General features: G+C 46.2%; 1 protein-coding gene and 1 pseudogene across 2 annotated transcripts; both read left to right on the top strand.

The window, feature by feature from the left end:
- Window positions 1-1,520: 1,520 nt before the first annotated feature.
- Window positions 1,521-10,099, top strand: FAM183A (family with sequence similarity 183 member A). 2 transcript variants are annotated; one of them, XM_006068302.4, is made up of 4 exons: window positions 1,521-1,745; window positions 4,765-4,824; window positions 8,595-8,698; window positions 9,893-10,099. In XM_006068302.4, the coding sequence occupies exons 1-4, from the start codon at window positions 1,613-1,615 to the stop codon at window positions 10,001-10,003; spliced, it is 408 nt and encodes a 135-aa protein (XP_006068364.3). In that variant the 5' UTR covers window positions 1,521-1,612; the 3' UTR covers window positions 10,004-10,099. The 2 variants fall into 2 exon arrangements, with proteins under 2 accessions (XP_006068364.3, XP_006068365.1); XM_006068303.4 differs by having other exon boundaries at window positions 9,761-9,894.
- LOC102416277 lies at window positions 4,878-6,736 on the top strand (annotated as a pseudogene).
- Window positions 10,100-12,858: the final 2,759 nt, after the last annotated feature.

The raw sequence follows: 12,858 nt of genomic DNA, 5'->3' as shown, positions 1-12,858 counted from the left end.
AACAACAGAATGAGAAAGACTAGAGATCTCTTCAAGAAAATTAGAGATACCAAGGGAACATTTCATGCAAAGATGGGCTCGATAAAGGACAGAAATGGCATGGACCTAACAAAAGCAGAAGATATTAAGAAGAGGTGGCAAGAATACACAGAAGAATTGTACAAAAAAGATCTTCACAACCCAGATAATCACGATGGTGTGATCACTCACCTAGAGCCAGACATCCTGGAATGCCTTAGTCAAGTGGGCCTTAGAAAGCATCACTGCAAACAAAGCTAGTGGAGGTGATGGAATTCCAGTGGAGCTATTTCAAATCCTGAAAAATGATGTTATGAAAGTGCTGCACTCAATATGACAGCAAATTTGGAAAATTCAGCAGCGGCCACAGGACGGGAAAAGGTCGGTTTTCATTCCAATCCCAAAGAAAGGCAATGCCAAAGAATGCTCAAACGACCGCACAATTGCACTCATCTCATATGCTAGTAAAGTAATGCTCAAAATTCCCCAAGCCAGGCTTCAGCAATATGTGAACCGTGAACTTCCTGATGTTCAAGCTGGTTTTAGAAAAGGCAGAGGAACCAGAGATCAAATTGCCAACATCCACGGGATCATCGAAAAAGCAAGAGAGTTCCAGAAAAACATGTATTTCTGCTTTATTGACTATGCCAAAGCCTTTGACTGTGTGGATCACAATAAACTGTGGAAAATTCTGAAAGAGATGGGAATACCAGACCACCTGACCTGCCTCTTGAGAAACCTATATGCAGGTCAGGAAGCAACAGTTAGAACTGGACATGGAACAACAGACTGGTTCCAAACAAGAAAAGAAGTACATCAAGGCTGTATATTGTCACCCTGCTTATTTAACTTATATGCAGAGATAAACATAGAGGGTCTCAATTTTGGACATGTGCTTTAACGTAGAGAGGTTTCTTACTCCTTCCAAAATATTTTTTGGGAAATGACTAGTCAAGGTGAGGCTGAATCCTAAGCCCATTACATCTTGGGTCTGTCACTTTATCATTCAGTTCAGTCGCTCTTTGTGTTCAACTGTTTGCAACCCCATGGACTGCAGCAGCCAGGCTTCCTTGTCCATCGTCAACTCCCGGAGCTTCCTCATACTCAAGTCTATTGAGTCGGTGATGTCATCCAGTCATCTCATCCTCTGTCATCCCCTTCTCCTCCTGCCTTCAATCTTTCCCAGCATCAGGGTTTTTCCCTGGCATCAGGTGGCCAAAGGACTGGAGTTTCAGCTTCAGAATCAGTCCTTCCAATGAATATTCAGGACTGATTTCCTCTAGAATTGACTGGTCACTTCATGGCGAGTCTGTTTTTTGGAAGTGTCGGGCAGCGGTTCTGTAACCAGGCTAGATATGTCCTGAGAAGCTGGGGGAGGTGGGTTGAGCGCCTAAAGAGGGAGTTCTAAGATTTGGGGGTGGGGGATGGGCGAGCAGGAGCGAGGTCTAAGGGAGGCGGGTGAGCTAGGACCAGTTGCCTAGAGACGGCTTGGGACTCTGTTGCCTGGAAACATGTTGCCTTTGGCCTAGCACCTGGTGAGCGTCTGGCCAGATGAGGGGGCGCTGTACTGACCGGACACAGCAGAGCCAAGGCCATGGCTGGACACCAGAAGGAGAAAGCAATCGCAGATGAGGTCCACCAGAACCAGATCCTGCGGGAACTGTACCTCAAAGAGCTACGAACCCAGAAACTCTACACGCAGTATCACGTGAATCCACTCCGCAAGGGTGAGGGGCGCTACGGGACGGAGGAAGGGAAAGAGGGCGCCCCGCGGGAAGGAGCCGGCAGGTGTGCGGGGCAGGGTGTGCGGGGTGGAGCCCAGTAGGAGACGCCTCCTCTGACCTCGCCCCTATTCTCAACGTTTCAGAACTAGGACTTTGGGGTTGGGGAGGGGGTCTCATTCCCCATCACATCAAACAGATGTATTAAAATGCATCCACATCCTGATTAAATATTTTATTGTAACGAATTTGAAAGGTTCTTTATAAATTTGCTTTTGAAATATTTTGCAGGGTTTTGTGTTTTGTTTTGCGTGTGTTTTGGTTTGTTGTTGATAAGTTAAAGGATTTCTTTCCATCTTCTTATATTGTCTGAAGACCTTCAGAAAATTTAAGGGGCACAGACTCAAGGCCCAATTAATTAAATGCCCCCTAATTAAATGGCCCCACCCCAACTCTTCTCCCTTTGCACATTCCTGGGCCAGTTTCATCTGGTCCTGTAACATCAGCTCCCTCTAAAGGCCACTGAGTCTCAAATGGAGACCCAGACCCACGTCCACAACCACCTCCCAGCTCCCTTTCCCTGATTCATCCCGCACCCCTCTCCCACCTGTGGCTACTCCGGAAGATCTTGTTTTAAGCACAAGGCACCACAGCCATTCTCTCTCCCTAGTTAGAAGTCTGGGAGTCATCCTCAGTCTCTCTCTCTCACTGCACACAGCTCAGTAGGCACCATACTGTTTCTTTCCTTAGCGTTTCTCTCACAGGACGGTTCCCACGTTCCTGCCTCAATGGGAGACGCCATCGCGCAAGACTGCCAATCCTCACTTAGCTCCGCCCTCTCTCCATCTGGCCTCGAAGCTCAGCAGGGCTCTCCTTAGTCCTGCCTGCATTGACCTGATGCTCTCCTAACTCTCTTTCTCCCTCCAGGCCCAACCCTCCAACCCTCCCCTATACCATGGCTGGCGAGAGCTATCTCAGAGGCCCCACAGCTTCTGAGCTGAGGTTTACCCTGATCAGAACGTAAGGCCCCTGTGGATGTGGTTCTACTGCCCACTCAGCTTTATCCCAACTCCCCTTTACCCGCACCCTGTTCCTTTAATAAACATTTTAGTGTCTAGTCTGCAGCATCCACAGGCTCTTTTCTGTCCCACCATATCTGAATGCGTGGAATTCCTAAATAACCATGCTATTCCCCCATCTCTTCACTTTCTCTTCTTTCTAAATTCTCCTCCAGCCCTTGTCGTTTGTAACTCAGTCATGTCCGACTCTTTGCAACACCAGGCTTCCTTGTCCTTCACCAACTCCTGGAGCTTGCTCAAACTCATGTCCGTGGAGTCAGGGATGCCATCCAACAATCTTATCCTCTGTCATCCCCTTCTCCTCCTGCCTTCAATCTTTCCTAGCATCAGGGTCTTTTCCCATTGGAAAAGACCCCCTAGTCCTGGACCTGATTAACTGTAGTCCACTGCAGCCCAGCTGTGTAGAAGAAATGGATTGTCATTATTTTAAAATAAGATTTGCATATAGTTAAGGTATGCTGCTGCTGCTGCTAAGTTGCTTCAGTCGTGTCCGACTCTGTGCAACCCCGTAGAAGGCAGCCCACCAGGCTCCCCCATCCCTGGGATTCTCCAGGCAAGAATATTGGGGTGGGTTGCCATTTCCTCCTCCAATGCATACCATGTGACATTTAAATATACATTTATACAGTGAAATAATTAGGACAGTCATTTATTTAAGCATAACCACCTCCTCACATACTTACCTTTGGGGGTTGGGGGTGGGGGATGAGAATACAGAAAATGTGTATCTTCATTTTGCTTATGATAACCTGGTTTTCCTCTGGATCCTCCAACTACTAATTTCAAGAAAACCACTTAACATCCAATTCTGTTTAAGCTTGGCCCATTTCAACAATTTTCATAATCCCTTCCAGCAGTGTCCAGGCTTCCTAGGAAAGGTGCTTGGTCTCTCAGCTCACAATCATCAGGCACATGATTAATATGATCCATTGGGATTAAGTGAGGAAATATTAGAATTTGTACCTATCATTATACTTATGTATAAAGAAAGAAATGATGCTTTGTTAATATATGACAATAGTGCATAGAGACTATATCAATATACACATGTGGAAGTTTTTGTTTTTTTTTTACTGGTAGGAGATAGGGATAAAACACGTGGAGACCACTGGTTCCTTCTGGCCTCTGCTCACTTACTACTCCATTCCACCTAGCTCCCTCCACCAGAATTACTCTGCTTCTTGATATTTCTCTAACTCACCAAGCTCACTCTTGGATCTTCCCCATGTATCTCACACAGCAAGTTTATTCAGGACTCTGCTCTTCTGTCTGTCTTTAGAGACACATCACACACACTGTGCCCCACCATCAACATGGGTTTATCCATATAATGTGCTCTATGTGGTTGTGCATCTTACTTATATTTACCTGATATTATACATCTGTTTATTGAGCATCATCATAAGTAGAGTGAAAGCTCAGGGAGAACAGGGACCTTCTCTGTCTTGTTCACAGCCCTACCTCCACTGCATCAGTAATTATGAGCTGAATAGATGTCTATGGATCCTCTACCTGGTACCACATGGCCTCCTGGGTATATATCACTATCTCTGGCTGCCTGATACATCTGCAGCTCCATAGGTCAGTCTGTCCAAGAGACCATTCCGAGATAATGGAAATGTTCTCTGTCTGTGCTGACCTGAATGGCAGCCAGTAGCCATATGTGGCTGTTGAACACTTGAAATGCAGCTGTGGGACTGATTTTTAATTGTATTAAATTTAAATTACTCAAATTCAAGTCTCCACACATAGCTGGTGGCCATCATTAGGACAGTGCCTCTCAGATTGTGAGGTCCTTGAAGATCCTATGCCCTAGTGCCCAGCGTAATATCTGACATTGGACAGACACTCAAAAAATGCTAAATGGGTACCCAGCATAGAGAGGGTCTTAGAAAGGCCAGGGAGAAACTTTTTTAACTTAAACCTATGATGCTGTTTTTCTCTAGTTCACACAATCGCCAGAAAGCCCATGTCTTGGCATGATAACCTGGAAGAACCTGCAGACGGTAAGTCCAGGATTTGAGAATGACGTTGAGACAGAGACAGAGGCAGCTGGCTGGGAGACTCTCAGGGTAGTGGTTCCTTAGGCCAGGCCTCAGTCCTCTGTTTGATCATCAGAAAGCTGAACTCATACTGACAAAACTCACGAGAAACCAACATTTTCAAAACTGCCAGTTTATTAACTGTCAAGCCAAAAAACATGCTCCTCATGGCCCTGACATTGCATTTGTTCATCCATCCAATACTTAGCTGATAACAAGCACAGGTTCTGGAGTTCTACTAACTGAGTTCAAATCCTGGTTCTGCCATTCATTAACTGTGTGACTTTGGGCACGTTTTTTTTTTTTGTTTGTTTGTTTGTTTTAACATTTCTGAACCTATTTCTTAGAGATGTTGTGAGAATTAAACAATATAATGCAAGTGTTTAAAACAGTATCTAGGGTCCCACACTGCCCAGACTAGCTAACAATACAGTCAAGATGGCTAAAGGTGATCCCAAGAAATCAAAGGGCAAGATGACTGCTTATGCCTTCTTTGTGCAGACGTGCAGAGAGGAACATAAGAAAAACCCAGAGGTCCCTGTCAAATTTGCTGTATTTTCCAAGAAATGCTCTGAGAGGTGGAAGACTGTGTCTGGGAAAGAGAAGCCTAAATTCAATGAAATGGCAGAGGCAGATAAAGTGCGCTGTGATCAGTAAAGGAAGGATTACGGACCAGCTAAAGGAAGCAAGAAGAAGAGGGACCCTAATGCCTCCAAGAGACCACCATCTGGATTTTTCCTATTCTGCTCTGAATTCCGCCCCAAGATCAAGTCTATAAACCCTGGCATCTCTATTGGAGACGTGGCAAGGAAGCTAGGCGAGATGTGGAATAACTTAAGTGACAGGGAGAAGCAGCAGCAAAGCTGGAGGAGAAGTATGAGAAGGATGTCGCAGACTAGGTCTAAATGGAAGTTGATGGCGCCAAAGGTCCTGATAAAGTTGCCGGGAAAAAAGTGGAAGAGGAAGACAAAGAGGAGGAGAAGGAAGAAGGGGAGGAGGAGGAGGATACATTTTAAAAGCTGTTGATCTGTCTCCTTGTGAATACCTTAGAGCAGGGAGCGCTGTGATTGACACACCTCTCATCCAAGACGTGTCTGATGCCCTCGTTAGGTTTAACTACCCGACTGGATCATGATCATATTGCAGTCTCTCCAAGTGCTCTAGTAATTGCCAGTGGTTTACAGGAAGTGGCTGTGGGTGTCTGGAGCACCTGGAAACTGTATCAAAGCTGTACATATTTCCAAACATTTTTAAAACGAAAAGGCTCTCATGTTCTCCTCACTCTGTGCATTTTGCTGTTGGTGTGACAAGGCTTAAAGATGTTTCTGGCACTTTTTTTTTTTTAATCTGTAAGGCGGTGTGTTAATTCTATGGTCATTGGCCAGAAATCCCGAGTTTTCAACTGTACATGTCTATAGTTTGTAAAAAGAACAAAGCAACCGAGGCACACTCTTGACGCTCCTTGCTTGGTGTCAAGGCTGTGGGGGCGATGCCTTCCGGAGGGGCCGTAGCTCAGGGCGTGCACTGTGGGGCTGGACCTGTGAACACAGCAGTGGGCATCCGTTTAGCTTCAGGTTGGCTTGTTTTTGTATATAGTGACATAGCATCCTGCTGCCATTCTTAGCTGTGGAAAAGGGGGTGGGGGTCAGCTGGCATGAGAAGTGTTTTGGATCCTTTTTAGTTGAAGTGCATTAGTTTTAAACTGTTTGTTTGTTTGTTTTTTAAACAAACCGTAGAACTCTTCATTGTCAGCAAAGCTAAGAGCCACAGCACCAGTGAAAGTTCAAGAACCTTCTATACTAAACACGATCTGCAATGTTCTGTTTTTTGTGTTGGTTTTTTTTTTTGTATGTTTAGAATGCTGAAATGTTTTTGAAGTTAAATAAACAGTATTACGTTAAAAAAAAAAGTATCTGGTACATAGTGATCGGGACATGTTATTAATATTATTTTCATTATTACCTGGTGATAGTCACTAGAATGGGGCTGGGAATGTCATACCATAGGCAAAGAGACAGACATGTAAATACCCAGGTAAACAGAGAGCTAGATTGGGATGGCAGCAGCATAGGAAATAGGTGCCCACCTCAGACAGTGAAGTTCTGGAAAGTCCTCCCGGAGAAGGTGAGGTGGAGTATGTTAGATGTAGAAGAATGCGGAAGAACATTCTGGTTACACGGGAAAGCACAGAAATGAGACACCAGCATGGCCAAGAACTGGGAGTATTTGGCATGGCTGTGATAATACGGGTAAGTGGGGCCACATTTAAGAATGAGGGAAGAATATACTTGATAGGAAGCCTAACTCTTCTGACAAGCTTTTCTCCTTCCCCTCTACCTTCTTAGGGTGGAGTTTGATGGAGGAAGGATGTGTGATTTTTGTAGGAGAGAGGGTGGGAAGTGGGGGTGGGCAGGAAGAGTGAGGATTTCAAAGCATCGTGGAGACAGACAAGTAAATAGACTGATAGAGAACAAGGAAGTGAGATTTCCATCTGTAGTGGAGACACCAGCCTGGCTGGAGCAAAGGGTAGCAGCTGGGGACTTGTAGCAATAAGGAAAAAAACAGATGGTAAGGACTTCATTACAAGCCGCCTTGTATTCAGGATAAGATCGGCCCAGTGCCCAGTCCTTTATTTTTTAATTCCATTCTTAAACATCTTGCTGAGGTAGATATCTTCCTCCCACTTTACAGATGAGCAAAGTGAGGTCCAGAGAAGTTAAACCACCTGTCAAGCTAGTAGTAGAAGGGCCATGAATGTCTGACTACAAGCCAGCTTCTTCCCCTTGTCAGACTACCTCCCTCAAACTGAGACTGGATGGGGTAGATTGAAAATGAAATCTACTTAAGTCCTTAAGGTGTACAGTTAGAAACATACCTGGTGTTGACAGCCATGCTGATTTCAATCCAGAAGGATCTGACCTCACTTCTTATATTCCGGCTCCTCTCTGTCTCTTCTGCAGCTTCATTGCCCAACCTTGCTCATGCCCCAGGGCCTTGCCCAAACTTGCTCATGCCCCAGGGCCTTTGTTCTTGCTGCCTGTGACGTGTTCCTCCTCTGCCTCTCTCAGGGCTAGCACCGGCAAGGCATCCAGAGAGGCCTCCCCTCATCATCCTAAGTAGCCAGCCCTGCCTCCCCCTGGCCCCGGCCTACTCCCGTCTTCACAGTGTCCATCACTGCCTGCCTCTATGCGGTTTGTTTTTCTTTTTATTTCTAACTTTCCATCTTATTTTGGAGCATAACCAATTAATAATGTGGTATTTCAGGTGCACAGCAGAGCAACTCAGCCACACATATACATGTATCCATTATCCCCCAAACTCCCCTCCCACCCAGGCTCTCGCCTGACATTGAGCAGAGTTCCCTGTGCTATATAGTAGGTCCTTGTTGGTTACCCACTTTAAATACAGCAGTGAGTACATGTCGGGTTTGATTTTATACTTGTATATTGTGTCCCCTGACCCCTCACCCAGTCTACATTACCAGGAGACCAGGAACCATGTCTATCTCACTCTGCTCTGCCTGCAGGGCCCAAACAGTGCCTGGCACAGAGTTTGTTCTCAACAGATGTTTGTTGAGAGATGTGTGGAAGAACCAGATGTCTGTGTCTTGATGTCTAGGCAAGCCTCGGAGGCTGGTGCTCTGCCTGTCAGGAGGATGTGCCAGAGTCAAGGGCACAGCATCTCTTGTTGGTCCCCAAACATGACTCCTTTGTAACCCCTGCCTCATCTCCCAGCCAGGTTTCTAAATCTTATCCACCACGCTGCCCAGGGACCAAGAAAGAAATACCCAGAGACACAGACTGAAGGTCAAGAGATTGGATGGGATTCTGAGCCTTTGGTAAGTGGGTCTCCTTTACTTGGAAGGTCAGGGGTAATCCAGCAGTGGTTAAAGAAACAGAGTATGGAGCCAGCTGCCTGGACTTTTCTGGCTACCACGTACTAGCTGTGTGACCCTGGGAAGTGACTAAGTTCTTTTGACTAAGCTTCCTCCTAGTACAATGGAGATAATCCAGCATGTTTCACATAAAATTGTTCCAAGGATTAGACGAGACAGTGCTTAGAACGCAGTGCCTGGTACCAAGTGAATACTGCTAAGTGTGGATTAAACAAAGCTTGCTGATGACAGATAGCCTGAGTTTGCTCTCCCAGCTGCTAGTAGAGTGGTCTCGGGCATGTCACCTACATCTCTAAATTCTGTCCCCTGCTCTGGAAAATGTGAATGCTAGTAACATATTTGTGTCATTGATTGGAAAAACACCACTAAGTGCAAGGAGCCTGGGAAATGCAGTCTTTAGCATCAGTTCAGTTCAGTCGCTCAGTCGTGTCCGAATCTTTGCGACCTCATGAACCGCAGCACACCAGGCCTCCCTGTCCATCACCAACTCCCGGAGTTCACTCAAACCCATGTCCATCAAGTCAGTGATGCCATCCAACCATCTCATCCTCTGTCGTTCCCTTCTCCTCCTGCCCTCAACCTTTCCCAGCATCAGGGTCTTTTCAAATAAGTCAGCTCTTCACATAAGGTGGCCAAAGTATTGGAGTTTCAGCTTCAACATCAGTCCTTCCAATGAACACCCAGGACTGATTTCCTTTAGGATGGACTTGTTGGATCGCCTTGCAGTCCAAGGGACTCTCAAGAGTCTTCTCCAACACCACAGTTCAAAAGCATCAATTCTTCGGTGCTCAGCTTTCTTTATAGTACAACTCTTACATCCATATATGACCACTGGAAAAACCATAGCCTTGATTAGATGGACCTTTGTTGGCAAAGTATGATCTCCCTAAATGATATAGGACTTCTGTTCCTAAGAAAGAAACACAGGATTTTGAATAGACTTGAAGAACTTCCTGTCGCACTTGTCTTTTAATTCTGATTATGTCATCTTCATTTCACAAACAGGGTTTAGCAAGAAAAAGCACCAGGGGCCACACATCAGGAGACTGGGACCTGAGTCAAGTCCAGGTCCCTACAAGACAAGGTCTTCCCCCTTCCCCACAGGCTTCTTTCTGACATCTGCCTGCTCCTCTCTAGGTCAACCCGCAACGTGACGACCACAGGCTGAACCACTTCAGGGTCTACAAAGACATCACTCTGTACAAGGCTAAAATGTGGAGCTTGGGAGAAGACGATCGCCACAAGTAGTAATCCCTCAGCCCTGGCAATCCTTGTCATTAATGCCCAAAGTGTGTGCTGCCCGGGTAAATAAAGACACTTTAAAGCCTTGATCTGACTATTTCTGTGTCCAGAGTCTCACATTTCTCCCTTCTGCCCAAGTGCACCAGTCTACATCCTTAATCTTATAAACCAGGGAGAGAATTCCAGTTAAAGATGGCAAACTAAATGTATACAATATCTCCTCTGCCTTCTAGACCCAGATAAAAGACAACAAATTGATTTTTTAAAAGATAAATGAGAAACATTAGAAACCAAGAAAACTGAAGCCAGTGCTTAGAAGATGGAAAGCTGGTGGAAGAGGGTGGAGGAAGCCACTAAATGCGAGCTGAGTGGGACACCTCTGAGCACAGAGCCCTGTACCCCCAGGTCTCTGGAGAGGGGTCAGGATTCTGGACAGAATGGGTGTGAGGCAGGGAACTGAAGGAGGGAGGGAGTCTGCTGGGAGTCCCGTTGCACACCCCAGTGCCAGATGCTTAACAGCTCCCACACTGGAGGTTTACTCTTGCGGGAATGGGCAAAGGCCAGGGCTCGGAGACACTAAGAGGTGGGCTAGGAGTAGGTGTGAGCCTGAAAACAATCAATGAACATCTGTGAAAGGAGGGATGAACCCCTCGCCCACCAAGCTGCATTTTTACCCTGGGTTTGAAGCTAGAGGGCTCCTTTTTGGGAAAATGAGCCAGCTCTAAAGAACTGCCCCCCAAAGACCCCCACATGGTACAATTTGAAGGTTCTGGGAAGAAAGAACCAGGGACCATCCAGGCAGCTGAACACACAGAAGTGCTGGGAGAGTCACTCACCCAAGGAGTGCACGGACATTCTGTGCACCACACCTCATCACTTCCCCCACACCTGGCCAATACCTTGCTCTCTGTGTATGTTCCATCTGGCTGTTCCTGACTTATACCTTGAAGAGTGAAGCCATATACTGCTGAGGTCACTCCTGTTTTTGAAATTGCCAAGACTGAATGGAAGCTGCAGTCCTGAGTGGCCCCACCCTGATGGACATTTTCATCCAAGGATGGGCCAGATCAATTATTAGTGACTACGTGGGGATCTAGAAGTGTGCCAGTATCTCATGACTGTTACAGTGCATCTGCTGTAAGGAATCCATGGTCAATGACCAGGGGGTGACTTGTGATATCATAGAAAGAGATTTGGTCTTTGTCATGGTTCCTAACACAGAACTCCTAAATCCTTTGTAATTTAAGTGATAGAGGTGGTGGGAGGGTCTTTTGTTCTAATGAGGTGAGTCTGGGCAGCTTCTTGATAGTTTCAGGACGGGGGCTGCTCCCCACGAAGACCAAACCTTGGTTAGAAACTTAAAACTTCATCCCCACCACCCAAAATCTGGGGAGGGAGGAGGAGCTCAAGATTGAACTAATCACTGATGGCCCATGATTTCATCAATAATGCCCACATGGTGAAATCTCCATAAAGCCCCTAGACTGCAGGGTTTAAGGAGCTTCCAGGTTCAGTTCAGTTCAGTCACATAGTCGTGTCTGACTCTGTGACCCCATGAATCGCAGCACACCAGGCCTCCCTGTCCATCACCAACTCCTGGAGTTCACTCAAACTCATGTCCATTGAGTTGGTGATGCCATCCAGCCATCTCATCCTCTGTCATCCCCTTCTCCTCCTGCCCCCAATCCCTCCCAGCATCAGGGTCTTTTCCAATGAGTCAGCTTTTCACATGAGGTGGCCAAAGTATTGGAGTTTCAGCTTCAACATCAGTCCTTCCAAAGAACACCCAGGACTGATCTCCTTTAGAATGGACTGGTTGGATCTCCTTGCAGTCCGAGGGTCTCTAAAGAGTCTTCTCCAACACCACAGTTTAAAAGCATCAATTCTTCGGTGCTCAGCTTTCTTCACAGTCCAACTCTCACATCCATACATGACCACTGGAAAAACCATAGCCTTGACTAGACAGACCTTTTTGGCAAAGTAACGTCTCTGCTTTTTAATATGCTATCTAGGTTGGTCATAAGGTTTAGGGAGCTTCCAGGTAGGTACACATTAAGGCACTGGTGGGGGGAAGGGGCAGAGATTTAACTCTCAGGACTTGTGGCTTGAGTGTGCCTGGCACTTGGATGCACCTGGTCTTCCTTCAGGGTAGCGTAGATTGTTGCTCAGTTCCATTCAGTCACTCAGTCATGTCCAATTCTTTGCGACCCTATGGATTGCAGCCCGCCAGGCTTTCCTGTTCATCACCAATTCCCAGAGCTTGCTCAAACTCATGTCCATCAAGTTGCTGATGCCATCCAACCATCTCGTCCTCTGTCACCCCCTTCTCCCACCTTCAATCTTTCCCAGCATCAGGGTCTTTTCAAATGAGTCAGTTCTTTGCATCAGGTGGCCAAAAGACTGGAGCTTCAGCTTCAGCATCAGCCCTTCCAATGAATATTCAGGACTGATTTCCTTTAGGATTGACTGGTTTGATCTCCTTGCAGTTCAAGGGACTCTCAAGAGTCTTCTCCAGTGCCACAGTTCAAAAGAATCAATTCTTCGATGCTCAGCTTTCTTTGTAGTCCAACTCTCACATCCATACATGACTACTGGAAAAACCATAGCCTTGACTGGACGGGCCTTTGTCGGCAAAGTAATATCTCTGCTTTTTAATATACTGTCTAGGTTGGTCACAGCTTTTCTTCCAAGAAGCAAGTGTCTTTCAATTTCATGGTTGCAGTCACCATCTGCAGTGATTCTGGAGCCCGAGAAAATAAAGTCTGTCACTGTTTCCATTGTTTCCCCTTCTAGTTGCCATGAAGTGATGGGACTAGATGCCATGATCTTAGTTTTCTGAATGTTGAGTTTTAAGTCAACTT

Source organism: Bubalus bubalis, chromosome 6 (assembly GCF_019923935.1).
Source record: "Bubalus bubalis isolate 160015118507 breed Murrah chromosome 6, NDDB_SH_1, whole genome shotgun sequence".
NCBI lineage: Eukaryota > Metazoa > Chordata > Mammalia > Artiodactyla > Bovidae > Bubalus > Bubalus bubalis.
The sequence above is the reverse complement of the archived record's forward strand: the minus strand, read 5'-3'. Positions and strand labels throughout refer to the sequence as shown.

What these genes read in the sequence shown, in the direction of transcription:
- FAM183A (XM_006068302.4), top strand. Translation starts at nt 1,613, where the DNA reads ATGGCTGGACACCAGAAGGAGAAAGCAATCGCAGATGAGGTCCACCAG. An exon ending in CCTGGAAGAACCTGCAGACG is followed by an intron (nt 4,825 to 8,594) that starts GTAAGTCCAGGA and finishes CTCATCTCCCAG; the next exon opens with CCAGGTTTCTAAATCTTATC. An exon ending in GATGGGATTCTGAGCCTTTG is followed by an intron (nt 8,699 to 9,892) that starts GTAAGTGGGTCT and finishes GCTCCTCTCTAG; the next exon opens with GTCAACCCGCAACGTGACGA.